Here is a 27,704-nt window from a genome sequence, read left to right as displayed (position 1 = left end):
AAACCAACTTAAAAACAAGTGTCTTAATAACTGAATTGAACCCTTCTGTGGACTATAAAACTCTTTCCCTAAACAAATAATCCTCTACCACTGCCCCTCGACATGTCTGCTCCTGTTTCTAAGGAATTGCTTAAGAAGGGGTATAGCCTACGGGGCCATTGCTGTATGTAGGCTACCAGTTAAAACACACACACACATACATGAGCCTGCTGGCCTGGGTAAACAGGATGCTTGTCTGCAAGGTCATAATAAAGACTCTGAGAGACAGGGCACCTACCCTCTGGGTATTTGTAGGTGTGGGTGATGTCCTCCCGATCGTCACGTCCCACACTCTTAGTGCTGATCTTCATTCCGACGACCAGGGAACGGTTGACGGATTTGTGCATGGACCCATCGTCCTGCTGGATCCAGTCCACCACATCGGCATTGACCTCCGCAAAGACAAAAGGCGCATCGTACTTGGTGCTCAGGTCGCCCTCCTTGATGGCCCGAACTGGAACTGGGCCACAGCAGTACGTCCCTGGCAGGGGTGGCAAGGGGAAGAGATGGGCCTGGATGAAGGTTGGGTGGCATCCTCTAAAACCCTCCCCAATTCAGCCACATGTGGCCAGAAACCTCAAGACCACGCAGCCCTCTGACAGAAGGACTCCACTTCTAGGAGGGCACCACTGGGAAGGGTTCAGAATAGGGGATCTGGAGCACAACTTTTAAGTTTCAAATCCCAACTCAGTTTTTTGGGGGGGTGTGGGGACCAAGTCTCACTCTGTCACTCAGGCTGGATTGCAGTGGCGTGATCTCAGCTCACTGCAACTTCTGCCTCCTGGGTTCAAGCAATTTTCTGCCTCAGCCTCCCAAGTAGCTGGGATTACAGGCACCCGCCACCATGCCCAGCTGATTTTTTGTATTTTTGGTAGAGACGGGATTTCAGCATCTTGGCCAGGCTGGTCTTGAACTCCTGATCTCGTGATCCACCCACCTCAGCCTCCCAAAGTGCTGGGATTACAGGTGTGAGCCACTGCGCCCGGCCCCAGCTCAGCCTCTTAGTAGCTGGGTGACTTCGGGCCAGTCACTAACTTCTGGAAGCAGCAGTTTCGTGTGGAGATAAGATTTCGACCCACCTAATGAGCATTCATGAATTATAGATGTAAAGCTCTTAGCCTATACTAAATGCTATGCAAGTATCTGATAAATAAAACGGAAACGTATCCCAGGCATCCTAAGGAAATCACGGAGCCAAGGGCAGGTGACATGTTAGCAAGTAGGACATCTGTCTCGTTTCCTGCTCGTACTGAGAGTGGAGCTCAGTGTCCCGCGTGCACCTGACCTCGGGGCGTGTGTGTTCTGCAAGTGCATACGGGTGCCTGCTGTTTACATAAGTGTGGTTGATAACTGCCCCACACTGCCCGCAGACTTCAATGCTGAGCACCGGAGGCTGGAAAGGTACAGTCTAGTAGGTCCACGTGATGGACCATGATCATGTTCAATAACAATCAAATCACAGAAACCCACCTGCTGGAGGAATCCTAATGCTTTATTGAGAAGTGGATAGAGCTGGGGGAAAAGGCTCCATATAACTGGAGGTCTTAAACCAGGGTCCATGGTTTCCCCCGAGACACCGCCAATGGAATTCAGGGGTGCATGAACTTGGATGGGGAAAAAGGGCTATCTTTGTTTTCACTACAGCCCCTCCTTCAATTACAAAAGCAGGAAACGAACCCCAGCAGCCTTAGGAGCATGCAGGACTCCTAGGAACCACAGGCGTGGTCATTACGATCTTACAGCTGTCACAGTTGACAGCAGGAAATTCATGTACCCTCGTAAATTCTCTCTACCGCTATATGATGGGCTTACTGGTTCCATCACTAGATCTTCTTCTATAAAGAAGCATGGATTATTATATCATAACTTTATTTTTTAAAACTGTGATAACTGTATTTTAATGAAATTGGTTTTCTTTATAACCCTGTGCATTATATTTTATCCATTTAAAAATTCCTTAGAGAGCGTCCATGCGCATCACAAAATTTTGTCTTGGTTGTACTCTCTCTCTCTTTTAAACACACAGGTACTATGTGTGTGTGTGTGTGTGTGTGTGTGTACATACACATAGATAACATATATATAATGTTTATATATACATACGTGTGTGTGTTTTATATATGTATGGATATATGGACACACACATACACACACACAAACATGCGATTTGAAATCAATGGAGGCTTGTGTGAATGTTAATGCTGCTATTTTAGCGTGAGAGGACAGACGCTATTTGGTGTTTTTCTTTGTGTTTCTCTGTATTTCCTGCTTTCCAGAATGCATGTGAATTGCTTTTGAGATGATCAGGAAGTGCGCTATGAAGATGTCAGTGAGGTCCCCCTCCCCGGCGTGGACCCGTCAGTGGTCTCCCGGTGAGCTCCTAGCTCTGCCTCCCTCCAGCCGGGTCACTTTAACTCCCCAAGCCGTGGCTTCCCCATCTGCTAGTCTCGGCGGTGCCCGCCCACGCACCTTCGCTCTTCTCCTGGGGCGTTGGGTCCAGGGCCTGCCAGCCCTCGTACCCCGGCTGCAGGTCCGGCCTGGTCATCCACGACTCCACCCAGCAGTGGAAGTTCCTGAGCGGACAGCAGGGGATGAAGCAGAACATGAGCAATATCCACTGCCACGTCCCACAGGCAGCCCACCCACGCAGGTCCCCGAGGCACGCCCGCCTCGTCCCAGACAGTCCAGCGCGTCTCCCCACTGCCCTGCTCTTCCTCCCTCGGGGGCCCAGCTCACAGCACCCCCCCAGCCAGGCGCCCACAGCTACACCTCAGAGCCCTTCTCAACTCTTCTCCCGCTCCTCGCCCCTCTCAGTGGCCCCTCTAACCTCCTGATGTCTTGGCTCCATTGCTTCTTTCCTGTCCGTTCAAAGCTTATCACTCCCGGCTGGGCCGCGCCCCAGCCCCCTGCCCCATCTCTGCCCTCTGGCCCTCCTGGCAGTTGTCAGTGTCAGCACTGCCCTCTCCCACTCTGAAGCCTGGAGTGACAACCCGTTGCCTTCGGAATCAAGCCTGGGACCCCAGTGCGGCAGTCCAGACCCCCCACACACTAGCAGCATGATCTTCCCGAGGCCCCATCGTGTATGTGGTTGACTTTCTCTCCCGCTAGGTCTTGGCTCCTGTTGTCCCTCCCCAAGCCTGCTCAAACACTGCTCAACTTTTAAGGCCCAGTTCTAATGTGATCTCCTCCAAGGAGCCCTCCCACGTGTCCTCTCCATGGGGCCCTTTCTAGTGGGCTCTGACCCCCCCCCAGCCCCCGCCTCACCATATCATCTCGCTCTTGTCACCCTGGATCTCCCCAAACTCATTGCGGAAGTACTCGATGAGAAGGTTGCTGTTCTGGTCATGGGCCGAGTTGTAGTTGGTCACGACGCGGGTGGGGATGCCCAGGCACCGCAGCACTGTCGGAGGAGTGGAAAGCTGGGTGATGGGATGGGCCGAGGTCCTGAGACGTCCGCCCTGCTCTGGACCTCCGCCTGCCCATCTGTATTCTAGGGGTCACTGTGTACCCACTGTCCAAGTGGGGAGAACATGAGCCAGCCCTTCTTGCCTGGACAATGGCGCCCACCTCTCTGGTCACCCCGTGTTCACTCTATCCCCCTCACACCACAGTTGCCAGAAGCAGACTCTAAAATACAAATCAGGGCTGGGCGCAGTGGCTCACGCCTATAATCCCAGCACTTTGGGAGGCTGAGGCAGGCCTGAGGTCAAGGGTTCAAGACCAGCCTGTTCAGCAAGGTGAAACCCTGTCTTTACTAGAAATACAAAAGTTAGCCGGGCGTGGTGGTGCATGCCTGTAATCCCAGCCACTTGGCAGGCTAAGACAGGAGAATTGCTTGAACCTGGGAGGTGGGGATTGCAGTGAGCAGAGACCGTGCCACTGCACTCCAGCCTGGGCGACAGAGTGAGACACTGTCTCAAAATACAATACAATGCAATGCCATACAATACGATATGACATGATACAGTACAATACATCTGGTGTCAACACTCCTCAGATCAACTGCCCACGGCTCCCCATGGCCCTTGAGGTCAAGGCCAGAGCCCTGGCCATGGCGCTGGGCCCTGCAAGGTCTGGCCCCTGACCCCCTCCTCGCACACGGTGCTCTACCACACTGGCCTCCAGCTGGCTCTGCTCCCGCCAGCCTCAGGGCATCGGTGTCTGCCATCCCCTCTGCCTGGAAGGCTACTGCCAGGTTCAGGTTGCCCATCATTTGCATTCACAGCACGATGGAGATCGTCTTCTGTTCCACTGTATAGGCATGTGAGGGATTCTTTAATTAGTCCTCCAAGGACAGTGAGGGATCTGTCTTATGTTAGATCCTGGAGCCCGGCACAGGCCTGTCATTGACTATTTTGTCAAACAGGATGAAGGAGTGGAGGAAGGAGAGAGGAGAGGAAAGAGGGAGGGAGGGAAGGAGTGAATGAATGACTGACTCTCCTCCAGATAGGGATTTAGAGTGAGACTCAAACAGTGGGACAGGCAGAGGAGGGGACAGAGGTCTGGAGACCCAGCTGCTTCCAGCTGTGTGACCTGGGACCAGTCCCTTCACCTCTTTGGGCCTTGGTTCCATCTCTATGTGCATTAGTGATACCACTGGGGGCGCACCATCATTCCCAATGTAGGAGAACACGGATGCATGTGGCCCTGTAATCAGGTCAAAGCACAGGCCAGAGTCCTCAGACATGTCGGGAGGGCCCTGTGTTCCTGCCAAGGCCCTGTTTGCTGGGAAAGGGGCCGATGTTGCAAAGACACATTAAACAGAGACAGGACATTGACTGGCATCTGCAAGCTGGGCCCAGCTCAGCGGTGGCGGAAGAAGCGCAGGGGAGGGAGGAAAACCCCGGCGTGGATCTTGGCCACACGGCCCGCTGGGTGCTCTGGCGGACGGAATGATGGGTGCTTTTACTTCCTCATTTTTAAAACGTGCTTTTTATGTATATTGTAAAAGCAACAGATTCACAGAAAAAATATCTAAAAAATGAAGAGAAACAATTACGTTATTATATAATCTGTGGGACTTTTGCTGTACTTTTAGTTTTGATTTAAACTGAATCTGGGGGAAGGGGAAGGGATGTGACCTTTGCCCTGGGCTCAGCATCCATCGGCCACGGTAAGAGCTTACCGGTTGCCCCTGGATTCCTGCCAGGAGACTGGTGGGAGCTGGGAGGAGGGAGGAAGGAACAGCTATGGCCTCGTCCTCCTGCCTGGTTCCTGTGCCCCTGAGGCCTGGGCAGAGCACAGCTGCAAGGCTGCCCTCAGTGAAGGCTGGTGTCATAACGCCAGGTCTAAACCCACCATGCAAGGGGACTGTGTATAGACCACAGGATGGGGGAGGCCTGTCTCTGCTGCCCAGGGAGCCAAGCGCCCCTGCCCCAAGGATGGTGTCCTGGGGGGCCTCATCACAGTCTAACAGGAGGCTGCCCCAGCACCAAAGACACCTGGATCAGAGCCTGACTGTGTTGCTCACGTGCTGTGTGACCTTGGGCAAGACACTCCCCTCTCTGAGCCTCCATTTCCTCCTCAGTAAGAGAAGCTAAGAATAGCAGCTTGTGGGGATTTGTGGTGATTCAGAGAGAGGCCACGGGTGTGCGCAGAGCCTCGCCTGCCCATTCCCAGAGCCAGCACTGAGACGGCGCTGGGGAATAACACAGTGTGTCACGGTGCCCGTTACAGCAGACGTCACCCATCAGTGCTGGCTGACTCACGGACGTTGAAGAAGTACAGTGAGGGATCTGGCCTAGAACGCCGGAATCCCAGGCTCCCCTGAAAACCCCCCGGCCCCAGCCTAACCGGAGCTGGAGACTGTGCTAAGTGATCTCTCCCTGGTACAAAGAGCTTCCTGTGAATGAGATCATTCGCCACTGTCTCCATTTCACAGACGAGGAAACTGAGGCTTGGAGGCATCAATTCTCTTGCCCAAGTCCACCCAGGGGTTAGAGGCAGAGCTGGATTCAAACCCTGGCAGTCCAGCTCCAGAGTTCATGGCCCAATTCACCACTGGCTCCGCACATGAGCTCCACGGCCACGGTGCTCGGAGAGTCCTTTTCTTGGCCAAGTTTTCCCCAGCTCCATCCCACACGGCCTGAGAAGAGGCTGCAGGGACCGGGACACAGCCCTGGTCTTGCGGAGTGGGCAGCCCGGGGCAGGGCCTGCTGCTGAACCTTCAGGCAGCCACAGCCCAGGGTGACAAAGGTTTCTGCAGGTGAGCCTGGGGACCCCGGCCTTGGATGGTGGGGACTCTCCAGGAAAACCCATGGGCTTCTTTGAAAAGACATGTTTTAGGCCTCTCAGAGGGAAGTTTCTGGGATGAGGGAGTTACCACAGGAAAAGGGAATTCAGCGGTCACAGGGAACAGGCAGTCCCAGGCAGAGAGGCAGGGGTCAGAAGGCAAGGACAGCGAGCCGAGAACCTCAGTTAGGCCGCCCCGACCCAGCCTGCTGCTGTGGAGGACGTGCTGGGAGCCTCCTGGGCACCCCTTCCTGGGCCTTAGCACTGGTTTTGGAATCAGAAAAGCCAGGAACCCCAGACCTGCCTTTTAGATTTCCTGAGCCTGGTAATAATAATAGTAATGACAATAAGTGACATCGTCACATAAGTATTTTCTATCGTGCACCCAAAATCATTTTAAGCACGTTCCACATTTATTTATTTAGAGATGGGGTCTTGCTCTGTCACCCAGGCTGGAGTACAGTGGTGCAATCATAACTCACTGCAGCCTCGACCTCCTGGGCTCAAGTGATCCTCCTGCCTCAGCCTCCCAAAAAGCTAAGATTACTGGGGCACCACTATCACGCTCAGCTATCTCACACAATATATATTAACTCATTTAATCCTCATAACCATCCCGGGATAAAGTTACTATTGTCATGCCCATTTTACATACGATGGAACTGTGGTTCAGGGGAGTTAAGTGATTTACCAAAGGACACACAGCGGGTAAGAAGCAAAACTAGGATTTGAACCCAAGCCTCGACTCCAGAGTCTATTTTTTTTTTTTTTGATAGAGGCTCTTGCTCTGTTGCCCAGGCTGGAGTGCAATGGCATGATCATAGCTCATTGCAGCCAGCCTCCTGGGCTCAAGGGATCCTCCTGCCTCAGCCTCCTGAGTAGCCAAGACTACAGGCACCCACAACGATGCCTGCCAATTTTTATTTTATTATTATTTTTTTTTGTAGAGACAAGGTCTCACTGTATTGTCCAGGCTGGTCTCAAACTCCTGGCCTCAAGCGATCGTCCGGTCTCCAGAGTCTACATTCTCAGCCAGCGTGTGATGCCAACCCATTCTCGTCAACACCATCACAGCCTGGGAACAGTGGCCAACATTTTCTGGCCTTACGTTTTTAAGATTTTTGTTTTAGATTGGTTTTACTTTTTTGGTTTGAAATTGCTTTACCTTCCCCCTCTGCGTTTTAGAACATGCTTTCTTTCTTGACACTGAGATTACTGCTACGCTCCAGTTCTTACTGGCTGAGATTTGCTGAGAGCAACACTGGGCCAGGTTCTGTGCTGAGCAGCCTCATGTCACACCCACTCTAGGAGGTAGGTCTTGTTGTCCCCGTTTTCCAGATGGGGAAACTGAGGTTCAGAAAGAATTCATTTGCTCAAGGACACAGAGTGAGTGGTGGGAGGGTGGGGATTTTTAACTCAGGTGTGCCTGGCTCCAGTGCCCAAGTTCTCAGCCCATGCAGTTTCCCAATGATAGCCTTGATCCTAGCAACCGCCGGAGGGATGGCTATTGGATAAAGGACCAGAGAGGGTGGCCACAGGCTCTAGGCCACACAGCGCATTGATAGTATTGGTGGCAGGGGCAGGATCAGGGCAGGGATGTCCTGATTCCTACTCCGGTGCTCTTTGTGCCCTTCCAGGGCTCACGACCCACATCCCAGAGTCCAGCTCACCTGTGCAGGCCACGGCGGCGAAGACCCAGCACTGGCCGTACTTGACGCGCTGGCAGCCGTGGTTCCTCCAGCGCCGCAGGATGTCCACGCTTCCGATCCAGAACATGGGGCTGACACCATCGCCGTAGTTGTTGTCCCAGCGTCCCAACAGCACACCCTGGTCATCGTTGCAATTGACCTACGACCAGTAGGGCAGCATGGGGACTGAGCCTGGGATGGGGTGACGGCTGTGCCACCCAGGTGAGCCTGAGTACAGCAGGGGGTGAGAGGTGGGGAGGGGAGCTCCAGTGTGAGGAAATAGCACGTGCAAAGGGGCCACGGTGTGTGGCAGACCGCGGTGTGCGGCAGACGGTGGGGGCTGGAGCTAGGGGACAGCAGGGAGATGGGGAAGGAGGAGGTGGGGCAGGTTCAAGGTCTTGAACACAATGCTGGGATGTGACTCTCTCTGTTCTGTGAGGACAGGATGGTTCGGGAGTGACACAGTGTGATCTAAGCTTTACAAAGACCCCCTTGTATCCCCCACCCCAGATTATGTGTTCCCCACCCCAGATTATGTGTTCCCCTGAACTCCCATTACCTCGAGAATATAATCAGCCTCCTGACCACGATCCACGAGGCCGTCTGGTCTTGCCCCTGCCCTCCTCTGCGGCTTCCCCTGCACCCGCCGGCCCTGCTCACTCCGCTCCAGGCACACTGGAGGCCCCTCCTTCCTCAAACCCGCCAAAGTCGCTCCCTCTGCAGGGCCTTTGCACAGTTGTGCCCTCTGCCTGGGTCGCCCTTCTCCTGGGTACCACCTTAGGGAGCCCCCCAGCCCCTCCCTGAGCCTGGGCCCTGCGGTCTGACGCTCTCAAACCCCAGGTTCCTTCGGAGCGTGCACCGTCATTAATGACTGCCTGCTTGTTCACGGGGGATTTTGGTTAGTGTCAGTCCCCTCCCCGCTATCCCCTGAAACACAGTCTCCATGAAGTTAGAGGCCACACAGGACATGTTCTCGGCTTCTCCTCAGTGCCTAGGACACAGGTGGTACTTGATAAATATTTGCTGGAGAAATGAGTAAATTAATTGCTCATAGCATCACCCTCATCTGTGAAAATCCTGTCTTTCCAAAATAAGGTCTCTTCCTTGAGACTTACCCATCTCCCGGGTACCCCCACCGCCCCCAGCACAGTGGATGGCCTGTGTCTGCACTGTGGGGGAGGGGCTTGTGGGAGGCCCCTGTGGGCCCTGCCACTCACTCACCATGCCGCTCACCACCCGGCCTATGTAGATGGGGCTGCTGCGGCGGGAGCAGTCGCGGCCGGCGTCTTTCATAAACTTGGGGTTGACATCCAGAAGCATCAGGCAGATGTCCAGGATCCCATCTTCAAACTGTGTTAGAGGAAACAAGAAGAGAAACAGGGAGCTGGAAAGCCACCTCCTCCAGGGAGCCTTCCTTGAAGCTTTCAGCAGCTGTTTCCTGCTCTGTCCCACACAGCAGGCTGGGAGGCTCCAGCTGAGTCTCCCAAATCTCCCTGGTGGCAGCTTCTCATGGCCCAGGAGGGAATGGAGTGGGACAATGACTGGGTGAGCTGTGAATGTGTGACAAGGGGGTGACAGTCTTCATCAAGGGCCTGGATGGGGAGATCTGGGAATCCGGAGCAGAGCCCATGGAGTGGGCAGCCCAATGTCTCCGGGGCCCCTGGGGACACTCTGCCTGGGCTCACTGCCCCAGGGCCCTTGCACGTGCTATTTCCTCTGCTCGGAATGCTCTTCCTGCCACTCTCTGCAGGGCTCACACCTTCTCATCCTTGCCATTCAAATGTCATCTTTCTCAAAAGCAGGACACCTTCTTGTCACCTTCCATTGGACCACCCGCCTTCAGGGGCCCTTCTGTCTGCTCTCTTCCCCCCTTCTCTGTGGTCCTTTCCTGGTCCAGATCTCCCTCCAAGCTGCACAGTAGCCTTCTGTGGTGTGAACCATCTGTGGCTCCCTATTGCCATCAGCCTGATGTTCGGGGCTGTTCACACTCTGGACACTGCTGGCTTCTCCAGCCTCATCTCTTGGGACTCCTTCACACACAAGGTATGCCCCAAGCTACAACCTACCTCTCAGGCACGACATAAACTTTCCCACCTCTGAGCTCTTGCATAGTTCCTTTGGCCTAGTATACCGTGCACACACCTCCTTGCTTGGCAAACTCCTACTTGTTCCTCAAAGCCCAGCTCAAATGTTCCCTACTTCAAGAAGACACCCCCCCGACACCCATAGGCTATTACTCCTTCCCTTCTCTGGGTCTTGTCTTCCTGGACTGTGATCACCTCCAGAAGCTTTGCAAGGGCCATGTCCCACGGCCCAGCACAAGCCCGGATACAAAACAGGACCTTGGGAAATATAGGAAGAATTTGGCTTTGTTCTCTTTCTCAAGAGAGAATAAAAAGCCCGGAAAGATAACAGCCAATTCACTTTCTGATGTATTTTATGCATCACGGTCATACCACCGTTTCATTTACATCCCACAGCAGGCTACAGGGCTGCTGGGCAGAGTTTTGCAATTATCATCACAATATTCAGGTGAGAAAACTTTGGTCAGAGCCTGAGATTATACGGGGAAGACTTCCCTATGGTTTCAGGGCAGGATCCTCTAGCCCTGAACATTGAACCTGATGTGGAGGCTGCTGGGGGAAGCCTCAGGGTGAACCCCACCCCAGGAGGCCAGTACCTCCTAACACACCAGGAGGCTGAGTGGCCAGGGGTGCAATGGTTCTTCCTTCGTGAGTTTTTCCAGCAGAGTCTCAAGAATTTTTACAGGTCACTGGATGATAAATGAAATACATCATCACCGGTTTAGAGAACCAGCCCAGGCTGGCCGGCTGGAGAGGGAGAAACCATGTGAAACAGAGATGAGCCATCAGCTGAGGCCAGCCATGCCCAGCCCAGACAGCATGCATGGCTGACCCATAGATTTGTGAGAAATAATAAGTGATTGTTGTTTTTAGCCCCTAAATTTCAGGCTTATTTGTTGTGGGAAGTAGAAAAGTTCCTTTTTTAAAGTTTCCTTTCTTGTTAAAGAATAAATCATAAGTGTGCTGATAACTCTTTGTTAAGCCCCATCCTATGTAACTGTTAAACATGCCATGCTTACATGCACGTAGTACACTCTATGTGCTTGTAATTTTACCAAGATATCTGTGCTGGACATGCTCACAGGCATGTCCCAGCTCTCCATGGCTTTTACCTGTTTAGAAAAGTTTTAAGTCGTTAGCCAATCGGGTTCTAGTTTAAATTGTGAGGTCTGGCTCCAGCCAACGGAGATCAGACACAGCAGTAAGGACAAATCTAAATGCATAAGGGATAAATGTATCTGTTTTCCTTTGTTCATTGTACTCTCCTGGCAAGATGGCTAATGACAGTACCGGTCCTACAGTCCGGGAAATAAAAATTGCATTGCTAAAAGATCCTTTGTCTCAGTGCTGATTTTTCTTTGCGGCACCAAACATCTATTTCCCACATTTGTTATGCAGCAGTAGCTAACAGATACAACCAGATCGGCAGTTCGCAGAGTATGGTTACTGGACAAGCAACATCAGCATCAACTGGGAGCTTGTTTGAAAAGCAAATTCTCAGCCCCCACCCAGTGTTTTAACACCCTCCTGGTGATCCTGAGAACCAGTGATCTGGGTGAGGGTTTAACGCCCCTTCTTGGCACATGCCTAGCACATAGTGAGCGCCCTCAAGTGCTGCCTATTATTTCAATACTTGAGCTTTACTGTTCCCTCTTCCCCCTCACCAGACCCAGAGCTGAGGCCCCTCTCTTCCTGCCAGGACACCAACCAACTTCACAGCTCCCAAAGGCTCTCCTAGTTCTTTCCCCACCTTAAATCCAGGGCCGCCGCCTGTGCTGTGTGACCTCGGGCCAGCCTTGGCCCTCTCTGAACCTTCAGCCATTTCAGGGCCTTTGCATCCACGACAGCGTGAGGTGGGTGACTCTGACTCACTCCCACCTGTGCAGCTTTGGCTGCCCCCAGACACACAGGACCTGAGATGGTTGGGAGAGACAGGGTGTGGGCTTACCTGCCCAAAGTTCCAAGGTACACTCTTGATGAACTTGGCCGAGCCCTGGTAGATGAAGCCCTGCTGGGTGAGGACGTACTCCTGCCGCTCCTCTTCCGAGTCCAGGTACACAGCGTCCACTGCGGGCAGGAAGAGAGGGGCCTCAGCTCTGGGTCTGGTGAGGCCCAAGGTCCCTGCAAACCTGATGGTCAAGTATGTCAACTCCCTGGGTCAAGCCAGTGTCTCAGGGATCCATCCTTCTTTTAATCAGAAAAAGTAACCACTAATGAATAATCCCGCATCAATGAGGTAATGTGCTATTGGTTAGTGACAACAAAGGCTGCCATTTCTCTGACACTCAGCACGTGCCAGGTCCTGTGATAAATGTGTTATTACATTTAATCTCCAGAAGAGCCTGATGAGGAAGGATCCTTCAAAGCCCCATTTTAAAGATGGGAAAACTAAGGCTCAGGAATATTTTATAGCTGGCAAAACTGAGACTAGAGATGGAGGAGCACTGGGCCAGGAGTCAGGAAACTCCTGATCCTCATTTGCTGTGTGACCCTGGGCAAGCTACTTCGCCTTCTCTGCCCACCTTAACACCTCACTGTGTTAGCACAAAATGCAGATCTGAAAGGTGCTTTGGAAACTAAAGTCCTGAGTAGCATGAGGGAAGAGCCTGATTCAAGGTAAAGAGAGCTCAGTAGCAGAGGGGACGGCCAAGAAAGGGTTCCTGCAGCTCAGCAAAGGTGGGGTCCTGTCCGGCTTGAGGGAGTCACAGAGGGCTCCCTGGAGGAGGTGACATCTGAATGTCATCTTGAAAAATGATTAAGGTTTAGAGACTTGGAACCTGGAGGGTGGCATTCTAAGCAGAGGACCAGAAAGCACAAAGCTTTGGCTGCTGGAAAATGCAGGGCATTTAGTTGTCTGTGGCCAGTGAGGGGAGAAGAGGGGCTGAGGAAGTTGGGGCCAGATGGTAGGGGCCCAAAGGTCAGACTGGCTTTACTGACTTCTTCACCAATGAAGAAAGTGAGGGCAAGAAGGAGCACTCTGGAGCTCCATTATGACTTTGGTGAGCCCCGGGCCCTCTTGGCTTCATGCATTCCTTCCTCCATTAGAAAAAAAGTAACTGAATTTTATGACTGCCTTGGTTAATGACAGCGATCTCAATATTACATATTAGAAACTATTGTTCAACTTAAATGTTCATTTTTTTCTTGTGATTTTAAAATCAATTAAAACATGTTCACGGGCCCCTAAAACTTTCTCGGGCCCCAGGCACTGTGCCTTCTGGGTCTAACGGGGAAGGTGGCCCGGGAAGGGAGCAGCTGCTGGACCCTCTGACCCCTGGGCTTTGTCATGCCCATCTGCAGCGGCCAGCAGCGCACTTTCATCATAGTGAGGAGAAACGGGAAAGAGGCCAAATCTCTTGTGTATTCTGCTCTTTGGCTCTGGAAACTTCTATAAAAGTTAACCTTGAAGTCAATGAACTATAATGGCTCTGCAGCAGCCGGGGGATGTGAGATAAAGAGTGAAAGAGAAAGGAGAACCCACAGTGTTTCAACATTAGAATGAGTGTCAGCATTTGTTGACTTGTCCGCACCCCGGCTCGGGATGCCAAGACTGTGACGTCCCCAGCTCAGGTCTCCATCCGGTAAAGGTGGGGGCCCTGGGGACGTGTAGCCTTGCACACAACTGGCACTCGATCATATTGGTCTTGGAGCTGAGGTACAGGAGGGTCCCATTTTCCAGGCAGACCTTTCCCACCCACCAGACCAATTTCCTCCCGCAGCAGCCTGAGTTCCTCCCACTCAGGTCCAACTTCCTTCTTCTGCATCACCAGCCCACGGCTCCCGCCCTGGGATGTGGGTCACTTTAGTCACTGTGCCACTTGGCTGACCGCCACTCCAACCCGCTGGGTGAGGCCAAGTAGGAGGAAGGGAGCCATCCCCCAGACACGCCCCCCATTCCCTGAACTCTGAAACCCTGTGGCATGGACAAGGGTGGGGACGTCGGTAAGTTCCTGTCTCGTTGGCAAAGCTGCCAACTAGTTGCGACCTTCTGCAGACGGACTGAAATTCAAACCAAGCCTACGGTGGGGTCTAGAAAGGCTACTTCTGTCCCAAGAAATTATTTCATTGGCCACAGGGTATGAAGCAAGGGTGCTCATTGACACATCATCCCTGCACGTGATGAACCTCTGGGCACAACCTCGTGGCCATCAGTGGGGGCTAGACCATCCACGTGGGCAAGACACAGAGCACTCCAGGCCCTTAGAAAGAATGAGCAGATGTGGCCGGGCGCGGTGGCTCACACCTGTAATCCCAGCACTTTGGGAGGTTGAGGCGGGCGGATCACCTGAGGCCAGGAATTCGAGACCAGCCTGGCCAGCATGGCGAAACTCTGTCTCTACTAAAAATTAGCGGGGCATGTTGGCACATGTGTGTAGTCCCAGCTCCTTGGGAGGCTGAGGCAGCTTAATCACTTGAGCCCGGGAGGTAGAGGTTGCAGTGAGCCAAGATCTCGCCAGTGCACTCCAGCCTGGGTGACAGAGCAAGCCTCGGTCTCAAAAGAAAAGAAAAGAAAAAGAATGAATGAGCAGATGTGTGCAGACCAATGTGGAGAGATCCTCACGCTGTCTCTCGAGGGGAAAAAACCAAGATGTAGGCTGATGTCCACAGTGGGGTCCTTTTATGTTTGAGATAGAGACACAGAGATACATGTAAAATATAGCAATTTCTCCAGGCACATACAGACTGACCTAAGGAGGTGAGTCCCCACAAAATGTCTAACAATGGTGTCCCCCAAGGAGGAGGGGTCAAGGTGGGGGCCATTTCTCTGTAGGCTTGAAGCCCTCCCCTCCCCTCCCTTCCCCATTCCTCTCTTCCCCTCCTCTCCCCTCCCATTTTATTGAGACAGAGGCTTTCTCTGTCGCCTAAGCTGGAGTGCAGTGGCACAATCCCAACCAACTGCAGCCTCGATTTCCTGGGCTCAAGCAATCCTCCCACCTTAGCCTCCTGGGCAGTTGGGACTACAGGTTGTCATCGTGTCCAGCTAATTTTTGTATTTTTTATAGAGATGGTGGGTTTTTGCCATGTTGGCCAGGCTGGTCTTGAACTCCTGGGCTCAAGTGATTCCCCCGCCTCAGCCTCCCAAAGTGCTGGGATTACAGGCGTGAGCCACTGCGCCTGGCCTTGAAGCTTTTCTAAAGAGAATGCTGTCAGGGCTTACTACTATTGGAAATAAAAATCAAAATATGGAAAAGAGAAAAATTTAAAAGCTTTCTGCTCAAATATAAAGTGCCTCAAAATAGAGAAGGAAAAAAAAATAAAGCAGTGGCCCAGCAAGAAGGTGGCTGTCTAACAGCCGGGAGGCCAGACTCCCTGCCCTTTTGAGGAGGGACACCGATTCCCAGGAGGGTCCCGGCCCACGAGGTTTCTCTCCCTGCTTTGTTTCATTAGAGCAGGAAGGAAACAGACCATTAGAACCGACTGCCTTGCTAGTTAGATGGGAAAATCGAGGCCTGGGGAGGTGACTGACAACCCCTGGCTCCTCCCCCTGGCTCAAGTCAGTTTCCGCTGTTTCAAACTCTCCCCTCTCACTTTCTAGTTTTGTCCAAGGTTGTCCACTTATTTATTGAAAGAGGTTCCAAAGACCACTTAACTTCTCCAAGCCTGCGTTTTCTGTGTGTGAAGTGGGGACGCTGACATCTCCCCGTTGGGATTGTTGAGAGGCCCAACGAGATGGTGGGTAAGGAGGCGGCTGGACAGTCAAACTGCTCCTGCTCACCCCCTGCACCCCAGCCCGCCCTCCAACCTCACCTCCCCGTTTCCCTTCCCCAAACCAGTCTGGGTGACATTTAAAACAGGGCCCCCACCTTGGCCCGGTGTGGTGGCTCACACCTGAATTCCCAGCACTTTGGGAGGCAGAGGTGGGTGGATCACCTGAAGTCAGGAGTTCAGGACCAGCCTGGCCAACATGGTGAAACCCCATTTCTACTAAAAATACAAAAATTAGCCAGACGCGGTAGCAGGCACCTGTCACCCCAGCTCCTGGGAGGCTGAGGCAGGAGAATCGCTTGAATCTGGGAGGCAGAGGTTGCAGTGAGCCGAGATCATGCCACTGCACTCCAGCCTGGCATACAAGAGCAGAACTCCATCTCAAAAAAAAAAAACCAAGGGCCCATGAAACAGATCAGATGCAGGACATAGTGCCCGGGCCTGGGCATCAGCTGGGCACCCTATTCCTGATGGGAGGCTTTTGAAACTAAGACACTGCCAAGCCCTAGTTGACAGTGGCCTGGGAGCATGCAGGGCTCAACAGGGACTGAAGTCTCTCGGGCAATATGTGGAACTGGGCATATCATTCTGCTTCCTTTCCTTTCTAGTTTGTTAGAGACAGGGTCTCATTCTGTCATCCAGGCTGGAGCGCAGTGGTGTCATCATGGCTCACTGTTGCCTCGGTCTCCTGGACACAAGTGATCCCCCCACCTCAACCTCCCAATTAGCGGGGACCACCGGCGCGCACTACCACACCCAGCTACTTTTAAATTTTTTTTGTAGAGATAGAGTCTTGCTTTGTTGCCCAGGCTGGTCTTAAACTCCTGGCTCCCTCAAGTGATCCTCCCTCCTTAGCCTCCCAAAGCGCCGAGATTCCAGGCATAAATCACTACGCCCGGCCTCATTTTGTTTCTATAAACAGGGATAGCAGGAGTCCTCATGTCTTGAGGGTTTTGTGAGGCTGGGGCACAGCGGGTCTCACTCAGTCCCCTTTATGTGTGTCTCTTACCCCTGTTCTTCCCGGCTCCAGTGGCCTTCACGGGTGGGTCCAGCCCTGCCCACCCCAACGCTGTGAGCAGAGGGAGCGTGGCTCACCTGGGCACCAGGCGTTGAAGAGCAGGGTGAAGTGGCCCAGGACGAAGCTGGAGCCCTGGTAGCCGGTGGCGGCCTCCAGGCTGAGGCGATACAGGCCGATGGGGGCGTCGGCGGGGGCGGTGAGCTGCAGCGAGAGGGCGCCGTCCTGCTGGTCCACCACGGCAGCCGTCCAGCCACCCTCCTCTGCAGCGTCTTGCAGTGGAAACCGGGCCTTGGTCCCGGCCTCTTTGCTGGGTGCTGGGCCTGTGGGAGGAGACGCAGTAGCCATGAGCTAGGGGTGGCATGGCAGGGCAAGGCACCCACCTGGGGTCCCCCGGCTTGGGCTCCAGGCCTAGTTCTGCCACTAACCACTGAAATAACTTTGGCAAGAAGTTTTGTCTCTCCGAGCCTCGGTTTCCTCATCTGTAAAGGGGACTCAGAACCCCCGCCTTTCAAAATGGTTCTGTGGGAATGCATAAAAAGCCACAGGCACACAGCATGTCCTCAACGAGAGAGCTTCCTCCTAAGAGAGGGCCACGCAGCCCGGAGCCAAGTCTCAACTCCACTGCTCTGCCATGACGTGACTCTGACAAGCCCATCCCTCTCGCTGGGGTCACCTGGCCCATTTGTGTAGCATAGACAAGGATTAGGCAAGATGCCCTGGGGCCTTCCTTTCCTGCCTAAACCCTCTACCCTTTCTTTTTTTTTCTTTCTTTTTTTTTTTTTTGAAATGGAGTTTTGCTCCTGTCTCCCAGGCTGGAGTGCAGTGGTGTGATCTTGGCTCACTGCAACCTCTGCCTCCTGGGTTCAAGCGATTCTCCTGCCTCACCCTCCGAAGCAGCTGGGACTACAGGTACACGCCACTATGCACAGCTAATTTTTGTATTTTTAGTAGAGACGGGGTTTCTCCATATTGGTCAGGCTGGTCTTGAACTCCCGACCTCAGGTGATCCGCCCGCCTTGGCCTCCCACAGTGCTGGGATTACAGGGTGAGCCACTGTGTCTGGCCACATCCTGCTTTTTCTTTCAGAGAAGGAAGCCCAGATGCTGAGCAGGAAGGGACCTCCGTCCGCTGAGAACCCCCTGCTGTCAGGCCGTGAGGGGTGCTGGCTGGCCCACACAGCCTCTAGGTGTCTATGTCCCCAAGACCCCCAACTGCTGTTCCCTGCATCTCCATAGGCAGCTCCGAGATGCCGGTCAGAACCACCCCTCACCTTCCTACAGCCTTTGACACTTTATGAAGCATCCGCTTCCTTTGAGACCCCTTGCCCAGGTGAGAAAACTGGGGCTGAGAGAGAAGGGGCCTCCCAAGGATACCCTAGGAGTTTGTGGCCAAGGTTGCATCTGAAGGGGTCTGTCGCTCTTGGTGGTCTTCTACGGTGCCTCTCCTTCCCAAAGAGGATGCTCCCTGGCCGAGTTCTCAAAGGTACAGTGATGTGCACGCTGAAACGCAGCTGCTTTTCCAGGTGGGGGGAGGGCCCCACCCCCGCAGGCAAGTCTGAGTCATGGGCAGGGCGAGGAGGGGCTGGCCACTTTCTGGACATGGGCGGTGGAGGGGAGACAGAGGACGTTCTCTGCCTGGCTGGGCGGGTGCCCGGGAGAGTTTATTTTTATTCTTCCATCTCCCTCCCTGCAGCTCTGCCCACCACTGCTGGCAATATTGGGGCCTGCTCACCCAGGAGCTCCCTCCCAGCCCCCAGCCCCCTCCTCCCTGCCGGCCAGCCCCACTCACACCCAGCTCAAACATAACCATAAACTAACAGGAACGATACAGGCCTCTGGGGCCCTGCCCAAGTGCCAGGAGCCAACTGGAAGCCTTTGAATGTTCCCTAACTTCCAGAGCTGGCATCTGGGGAGGAGCCGTGCAGGTTTGGGGTCCCAGACCCACCCTGGATCTGGCTCCCTGACTCTGCCCCTGAGCACCGTGTGACCTGGGCCACATCACCAGGCCTCTCTGATCTGTTTTCTCACCCAGGAAGAAAACGGGCTTAGGCCACATGCCTGGGAGGGTCCAGTCTCAGGTTTGAAACTGACTCTGTGACGAACAAGTTACTAGCTTCTCTATGTCACAGTTTATTCATCTGTAAAATGGGCCAGCGGCAGTTGTCTCCCTATAAGGTTGTGAAGCTTAAAGAGGACAGGCATGCAAAGCATCCCACAAGGCGCCTGGTGTATAGTAAGTGCTAGGGAAATCATAGTTAGTCCTGTTCAGTTTTCATGAACACCTCCCAGCTCTGTGTAGAGGGTTCTGTGAGAGTTCATAGAAAGCATTCTGAACAGTGACCAGCTCACGGTAATTATGCAGGAAACGTGAGCGATCGTCAGTGTCATTAAAAGGGGCCACTAAACATCTGAATTCTCAGGCCAAACAGCAGATGGTGAGGACTGGAGTGGAATGTAGAGATTGTCTAGTTCCACTGAAGAACTTCACAGGTATGGAAACTGAGGCTGAGAGGGGTGGCGCTGGGGTGACCGTGGAGTGCCGTTTGCTCAGGACAGCCTCAGTTTATGCCAGCGGTCCCAGCATAATTCTTAAGGCCGCTCCTTTCAATCTCAGAACTGTCCTGGCTCGGAGGCTCAATGATCCGGTCTCTGTGGCAACAGGCCTGGGCCAGGTCCCATCGCCACTGTTGCTGTCGACATGTCACCCTTGGGGACAAGTCAGGAAACGCATTTTCCTTTTTCTCTATCTTGGGGCAGCCATGCACACACACTCACCCCTTTTTTCCCAGGTCCCTGGGGGGCAGGAGAAGGCCAGGTTGTCCCTCAGTCCGCCCGCCGCTCACGTAAGCTGGTTTCACAAATTCCTTGGCTGTGGTTCCACACCATCCTCTCTGGGGGACCAGGGGCTCCATGAGGACCACTCTGGGCCCAAATGACCACAGGGACTCTAGGGTCCTGGCCACTGTCCCAGACCATGGTGGCTGGGCTGGGATGGGGTGTGTGAGCAGAACCTTCCAGAGTAAAGCCTTCTGTCAGCCACATAAGGGTTCCTTTCACTCCTCCAGGCTGACCTCACTTCCACTGCCACCTCCACACCCCCTCAAACCCCGACCCCGCCTTGGAGGGAAGCAGAGCTTTATCGCTCTAACAAGGATGGCATTTGTCTAGTGTGGTCCGGACCCCATAACAGAGTCTGTCGGGTCTCTAACTGTCTGGGTGAAAACACAACATCTGAGAATGTGTGGGATCAGGCCACACACTCCATTCGCTGAGTGACCTTCACCAGCTCTCCTGTGTCTCTGGGCCTCAGTTTCCCATGACAAGCTAGAATGTTCCCGCACAGCAGCAGAGTCACCTAGCCAGGCCTTGAGCCGGGCGCTGACCCAGGTCAGGCCTGGAGCTGGTGGGGGGAGCTGGTTTCCTGGTATTGTCCCTCAGGCTTCCCCAGGCCCTGGGAATTTCGTGGTTGCTTGGACAGGGAAGCTGTGCGCACTCAGAGTCCTGGGCTCTCTGCAGCTGCCTACAGGGGCAGCGGAAGTGACCAGGGAAGGTTGGTTATGGGCTGAGATAAGTCGGTGGGGACTGGAGGACGGAGATTAGCTTGCTGGGGTGGGAAGGTCAGCTACCCTTCACCCAACCCCAACTCAGGGCCCTAATGAGCTAACACTATGCCGCCCAGACAATTAGAGATGGACAGGAAGAAAGGCGCCTGGAGAGGGAAAGAAGAGAAAAGCAGGCGGCCCTATCCTTAGCAAACGAACGCAGGAGCAGAAAACCAAATCCCACGCGTTCTCGTTGTAAGTGGGATCGAAGGGACGAGAACACGTGGACTCAGACAGGGGAGGGTAACAATACACACTGGGGCCTCTTTGACGGTGGGGGTTGGGAGGGGGGAGAGGAGCAGAGAAAATAACACTTGGGTACTAGATTTAGTATCTAGGTGATGAAATAATCTGTACGGCAAACCCCGTGACACAGGTTTACCTGTATAACAAGCCTGCACGTGTACCCGTGAACCTGCAATAAGTTTAAAAAAAAGAAAGAAAAATACATAAAAAAGAAAGTAGAAATCACAGACCGCCCAAGCCAGCGGCTCATCGACCGTGCCGTCTCACAGAGGAGCACACGGGGCCGCCGCAGGCACTGGTGGTAAATGTGCGCCCTGCAGGGACAAAGGGATGCAGCGCCTCACTCTGTGGTTGGGTCTGAAGCCTTCTGTGTCCCTAACTCGCTGTGTGACGGACCCTCCTGAGCCAGTCACTTGACCTCTCATAGCCTCGGCTTTCCCACCTGCAAAATGCAGTCCTTTATACTTCTAAGCTGCGAGGATTCGAGGCAAGCATGGGTTCAGCGGGTGCTCCACGGATGTCGTGATTTTCACTATCCCAAGCCTGACTCTTCTCAGGTCACCAGACCCAGCCCTTAACTGCCATGTACTCGAACTTTCCACTTCGTAGAGGGGGAAACTGAGGCTGGAAGACCAAAGACTTGCTGGGGGCTCCTTGGCTCTGTTAGCAAGGGCCCTACAGGGGCCAGTGTGCTTGTGGGGGATCTCCTGGGAAGTGGGTGTGCCTCTACCAGGAGGACAGGGGCAGGGAGGAGAGGCATGGAGGGGAAATCCAAGGCTAGCCTGCAGTCCCCGTGATAAGCCTTATCAACGGCCTTCTAGGTCAACGCAGGCCCCAGCCAAGGAATGCTTGCTGCCATCTCTGCCCTCAGAGACTTCAGAAAGCACTGGCCTTTCCCACCCTGAGTCCTAGCCAGATGGCCCCTCACTGACCTCAAGGGAGTGCCTCCCACCAGATCCCAGCCCAACTGATTTGGCATTTGAGGCCATTTTCCCAGGAAAGGTCAACAAAGAAAATGGGCACCACACATCTGGGGATGAGATGGCTGGGGTCTCTTCGTCCCTTTACCTATCCCTGGGGCCCCAGTACAAAGATAAGCAACAGCTGCAAACAACCACAGGCCCTCCCCCATAGCAGACACTTAACAACCTTCCAACGTGAGGGCTTTCAGATGATGAAACTCAGGCTCAGAGAGGTTAAGTAATCTGCCTAAGGTCACACTGCAGGTGGGCAGCCCAGCCTGCACTGGAATCCAGGTCTCTCTGTCCAGCCCCGGAGATTGAGGCAGACTCCTAATGCCTGGAGAGTGAACTGCTGGGACACAGAGCTGCCCACATAGAAGGCTGAAGCCAGCTGGGCTCTTTCTCTGCCACCCAGGCCTGATTTGGGCCTAATCCCAGTGCCTGGCTGGGTTGCATGGATTTCAGGCAGCAGAGAGATTAGAAAGTTGTTTCGATATTGGAAAGGGCAGACAGGATCTTTTTCCTTTTTCTTTTAAGGTGGTGTCTTGCTGTGTTGTCCAGGCTGGATTCAAAGTCCTGGACTCAAATGATCCTCTCACCTCAGCCTTCCGGATAGCCAGGATTGCAGGCATGCACCACGATGCCTGGCTTGTGAATGGGATCTTAATCAACTTTCCGGGTTGAAGGCTGACCTGCAGCCCTGGTGATAAGAGGCTTTCAGAGCTCAGGGGGCCAGAGGCACAGGCTTGCTCACAAAGCTGGTAGTCCACTGTGACATCTCCTCCCTTTCTGGGCCTCAGTTCCTTCATCTGTAAAATGGGGCTAGTGACAGGTGGCAATCTCCCAGGGAACAAAGAGGGGTAAAGTCATTTGTCCTGTTCTCTGTCAGGGGTCTGGGGCGTGTCAGGGTGGAGAGAGAGGAGGCGGCGATGGTGGTGGTGGAGTGTGGTTGCAGGTACTCACCAGTCACGACACTGAAGGTGAGACTGTCTACACTGGCCTCATAGTTGCGGCCCTCAAAGTGCAGGGTCAGCCGGAAGGGCTGGCCCCGTCGCACCACCAGCTTCTCCCGGCACAGGTCGGCCGTGTGGTGGTCTCGGCCATTGGACTCCAGCTCCAGATCGCACCTCTCCAAGATCAGCTCTACAGAAACAGAAGGAGAGGCATGAGCCTCGGGAGCATAGCTGTGAGCCCCAGCGAGAACCCGCCCTCCCTGGACATGGGGGCCTTGTGCCCTCTTACTCCCCACGAAGCACGGCCATTCTCCCTGCTGACCTCTCTCCACAGCCCTTGTCACACAGGGGCTGGGGAGGGCCCAATCTCCCTAACCCTTTTTTGTTCTTTTTAATTTAATTGAGACAAGGTCTTGCTTTGTTGCCCAGGCTGGAGTGCAGTGGTATGATCACTCACTGTAGCCTTGAATTCCTGGGCCCAGGGGATCCTCCCACCTCAGCCTCTTGAGTAGCTGAGAGGACAGATGAGCACCACTAATTTTTTCATTTATCAATGAGCTGGGACTATAGGTGCATGCCCAGCTAATTTTTTCATTTTTGGTTTTGCCATGTTGCCCAGGCTGGTCTTAAACTCTTGGGCCAGGCGATGCTCCTGCCTTGACCTACCAAAGTGCAGACATGAGCCAAGGTGCCCAGCTTTCCCTTAATCTTTTAATCACAAGGTTGTGACCCCTGTGGCACTTCCTAGCTGTGTGATCTCCAGCAGCCATGGGGAACTGCAGTATCTACCTCCCAGGGCTGGTGTGAGATGAAATGAATTAATGTATGTAAACCAATACAGTGTCTGTTGTGTAATAAATATTCTATAAACACGAGCTATTCTATTGCTATCAGAGGGTTCTTCTGGTTTAAACAGGGGCAGTATTTGGTATAGGTCAATTACACGGGCTTTGCCTTTAGATCCAACTTTCAATTTACAGGAAATACACAGGGCTGAGGAACAAGTTAAACACAGAACCAGGGTGCAATTGAAAAACTTCATACACTGGGAAACTATTGACAAAGGATCCAGTTTCTTTAACAAAAGGTTGTACGAAAAAAAAAAAAAAAAAAAAAAAAAAAAAAGAACCATTAAAGAGAGATCCTATAAAGAGAAACTTAAACCCATTGTGATGTATTGATCTTACTTGGATCTTGGTTTCAAAAAAGTATTTTAAAAGATGTATTACATGTATAAGACAACTGGGAATTTAAATACGGACGGCATAATGGTGATATCAAAGAATTTTTGTTAATTTGAGAGTCCTTACCCTTTAAAGGCATACAGTGAAACATTTACAGATGACATGTAGTGGTGTCTGAGATTTGCTTGCAAATAATAGAGGATGTGGGCAGGGGCAGGAGAAGCCACGGTGGTCAGGACTGGGTGATGAGGATGTAGGAATTGATTAAACAATTCTCCACAATGAAACATTTTTAACATGATAGGAGCTTTGGAGACTTCCAGAGGTAGGTTTTCGTTCTGCTGTGCTGCTGTGTGAGCCTAGGTAGGTGTCTCCCCGTCTCTGTGCTTCCTCCTCTGAAGTCTCAAGGGGCTGTTGTGAGTCTAGAAGAGGTGTTGGGGAACCCCTTCTCCAAGGCCCAGCCCAAGACGGAAGCTTGATATGTGAAAGTTCCATTTACAGTTTCAGATGGAGCTGAGGACAAGGGCAAGGTCAGGGTGACAGATGGGTGGGAGTCTAGGGGAAAAACAAATCTCAAAAACCTTGCCAAGCTCAAGGTCAAGACTGGGAAGATCTTAAGGTGGAAGGAGTGGACAAGACAGACTCTTCTAGTTGTGGGGCCACTGGAGAACATGTGGTCCAACTGAGGTCCAGGGGCAGGAATTTGTTCAAAGTCACCCCGCAAGTTGGTCCTTGCCGTGGGACAGCCCAGGTCTCCTGCCCGCCATCGACCGTTCCAAAAATGAGATGCAAAGTGCCTTGTGTGTGAATCATCTCAACTTAAATCCCAGAATGACTCCCTTACATAGATGCCATCATGATTCCCATTTTGTAGGCAAAGACGCCAGGTGGCCCCAGGTCCCAGGACGAGTGGCTGCTTTGGGACTGGAATCCAGAGCTGTGGGATTCTGTAGGATTCTGCCCAGGGAACCACCTCACTACAGCACTGAGTTTGTTCCCCAGCCCCTCTTATGAACCTCCCCCACCACGTCCTGTGTTGTTCTCAAACCTGAGGGTAGATAGCTCTGTGCCACTGAAGTATCAGGGATGTCGGTCCCCTGGAACTGCAACAGGAGAGACCTCTGTGGCCAGAAGGAAGAACTTCCTGCTGGCCTGCTGGGGCAAGGAAATGCTGTTTTTGGAAACTTCAGTCCCAGGGAGCTTGAGCAGGAAAGAGGCCATTGTTGTCCCCGTGGAAGACCCTGGAGATATGGCCAGTCCCTGGGCTGTGGGAGACATTTTCTCAGTCTGTTCTCTGAAGAAGCGTTCCCAGAAATCATGTCTAGCTCCAAAGGTGCAGAAACACTGGGGTCTGGAATTGTAGGATTTATAGGATTTCTGCACGGAGAAAGGGTCTAGGTCTTCTGTCGGAAGTGACCCCTGTGACATGAGGCTGGGGGCTTGTCATAACTAGCTTCTCCAGGATCTCCCAGCACCGCTGAGTCCTGCTTTTGAGCTTGGGGGTGAGAAGATGCATTGAGGACAAGCGGCCACCGAGGTGACACATCACAGTGTGTTGGGAGCTGGGTGGCTGAGACCACATGGCAGGGTCAGGCGGGTCCACAGTTCCTGCCACCCACGCCTGCTCCACCGGCCCCATGTCCCTGTCCCACACCCCTTCCTGGGGGAGGCAGTGGGTGCAGAAGCCATCCCCAGATGAACTTAACCCAAGAGCCAGCTGGGATTCTAGGTCCAGCAGTGAATCCTCCGTGGTAGAAATCCCTCCCACTGGGAGCTACGGCAGTGCTGCCTCTGTGTGTGTGTGTGTGTGTGTGTGTGTGTGTGGTTGTGTGTGTGTGTGTGTGTGTGTCGCGGAGGGGGGTTACTGGTATGAAATTAATTAAGCCTCTGTTCCACCCCTCTCAGCCCTCACGGATGCACCAAAGGCTGACACTATTGTCCTTATTTTATAGGTGAGACTCAACAAGTGGCCAGGGGTGTAGGGTTGCAGAACTTGAGAGCGGGAAGAGCAAGCCTGGTTTCCAAAGCCTCCCCCATAGGATGCTGAAAGCTCCTCTCCGGCCTCTGGAGCCAAGGACTCAGCCACGCTTGGCTTGCACACCACTGGGGTGGCATGCACACCCCTTCCGGCTGGCAGGGACCTCCCTGACCTAAGTGTTCTGAGGCCAGGCCCGCACCCCCTGTTCAGCTCCAGGCACACATCAGGGAGCCAGCCCCCACTGACTGATGGAGAACACATGCCAGTGATCCGCCAGGGCAGCACTTTACAGTTTGCAACACCCCTTCCCGGTCCATTGCTCCACCTGATCTAGGGAGGCAAGGGTTTACGATTATGCACTGCGGATGGGGAAACTGAGGCTCCAACCAGCCTTGAGGCGCCTCCCCACCCGGCCCAGTCTGCCTGTTGCTCTCCAAATCAGGACTTAGGGATTCATCTCCCACCGGGTCTTGACCCCCAATTCCCCGTGGGGCACCTGAGACCTGGGTGGTAGCCCCGGGACCCCTGAGCGGCGGCGGCACTGACTCTAGTACTCACCCTCGGCCATGGTTGGGCGGGGGCGGTGGCTCCTTCCACTGGCGGCGGGACCCTCCAAGTGCAACCCCTGGCTGCGGACACTGCCGAGGCGGAGCGCGGCGCCAATTTATAGCCCGCCGTGGGGCGGGCCGGGGGCGGGGCGGTGCGCGGGGCCGCGAGGGAAGGCGGCGACCTGGGAGGCCACCCATTACCCAGTCCCGGGCCCATGCCGCCGGCGCTGGGGCGCACCCCGGGGACCGGAGCGCGAGGAAGGGACGGCGGCTGGGCGAGGGCGCCCCCTGGGGGAGCGGACAGGCACACACCACTAGCCCAGGACACAGACACACCTGGACCCACAGAGTCAGACCTTGGAGAACAGACACCTGGACACACACACTCAGATACAGACATATGCAGCACCCTCAGAAACACACAACGGAACCGGGTGCACAGGCGCACCTGGACACACAGGCGTGGACTCTCAGGTCAGATCTGGGATCAAGGACACCCCTACCCCCAACATACACGCGCGCGCGCGCGCGCACACACACACACACACACACACACACTCAGATACACATACACAGGGAGCGGATGCAGACACACAGAGACGGCGCTGTGGAGTTACACACAGACACAACTACAGAAGACCTTCCTGGACACAAAGACACAGTGACACGGACACAAAATCAGATTCAAATTGTAGGGACACACCAGGACATAGACACAGCCTGACACATAGCAGGGTAGCCTTGACTGTGAGCCATACACAGCTGTGGAAGCAGATGGGCAGGTGTCTAGAGGCAACTGGTGCACACACAGACCGCCACACACCAACTGCTACTGTCAGATGTGGACGCAAAATCAGAGAGGGCGTGCACAGACACACAAAGGTGTGGTTACCCAGAGGTGGACACACATGCCAGCATGGACTCAGGTACAGACATGCAGACGCACCTGCAAAAATGAGACACCCATATCCTTCCCTGAAGCAAACCCAGATAATCCTCCCATCTCACCCATCCTTGTATCTGTCTAAGCCATCCATCCACCCATCCATCCACCCATCCATCCACCTATCCATCCACTCACCCATGCAACACCTACCCCCCACTATCCATCCAATTCATCCTTTCATCCATCCCTCCTCTGCCTTTTCTTCCCTCTCTCCCTCAATCTATCCATCCACCGAGCTTTCTTGAGGGCCCACTGTGTGCCAGAAAGGAGCAAGGCCAACCTTCCAGGGACTCAGCCTAGGACTCCTTGAACCTGGCAACCAGGGGGCCCATCTCTCATCCTGGTATCTCTGGTCCCCTGGTCTCTTGTGCTTCCCAATGCACTGCGAGGCCTGAGCAGAAGGTTTCCTGGAGAGACAGAGGGGCTCCCCCAGCACTTTTTCCGGAACAAGCTCCACATCTATTGATGAATTTGGACGACAAAAGCAGCCTCCATCTCCATTCCTAGATGACACCTGGCG

The 27,704-nt window shown here is 53.7% G+C and overlaps 1 protein-coding gene across 1 annotated transcript in view; it reads right to left on the bottom strand.

The window, feature by feature from the left end:
* Positions 1-26,526, bottom strand: part of TGM2 (transglutaminase 2) — a 38,037-nt gene extending 11,511 nt beyond the window's left edge. Inside the window, exons 1-9 of the mRNA XM_017512163.2 lie at positions 26,249-26,526; positions 22,539-22,718; positions 16,844-17,086; positions 11,991-12,109; positions 9,180-9,308; positions 7,941-8,118; positions 3,304-3,439; positions 2,509-2,612; positions 278-520 (exon numbers count right to left, since the gene is read on the bottom strand). Coding sequence (XP_017367652.1) covers positions 278-520; positions 2,509-2,612; positions 3,304-3,439; positions 7,941-8,118; positions 9,180-9,308; positions 11,991-12,109; positions 16,844-17,086; positions 22,539-22,718; positions 26,249-26,258 — 1,342 coding nt within the window. The 5' untranslated portion in view covers positions 26,259-26,526. The remainder of the gene's footprint in view (positions 1-277; positions 521-2,508; positions 2,613-3,303; positions 3,440-7,940; positions 8,119-9,179; positions 9,309-11,990; positions 12,110-16,843; positions 17,087-22,538; positions 22,719-26,248) is intronic.
* Between the last annotated feature and the right edge of the window lie 1,178 nt (positions 26,527-27,704).

The sequence above is a fragment of the Cebus imitator genome, unplaced genomic scaffold, assembly GCF_001604975.1.
Source record: "Cebus imitator isolate Cc_AM_T3 unplaced genomic scaffold, Cebus_imitator-1.0 Scaffold18, whole genome shotgun sequence".
Taxonomy (NCBI): domain Eukaryota; kingdom Metazoa; phylum Chordata; class Mammalia; order Primates; family Cebidae; genus Cebus; species Cebus imitator.
Note: the sequence above shows the minus strand (reverse complement) of the source record. Positions and strands in the feature narration are given on the sequence as shown.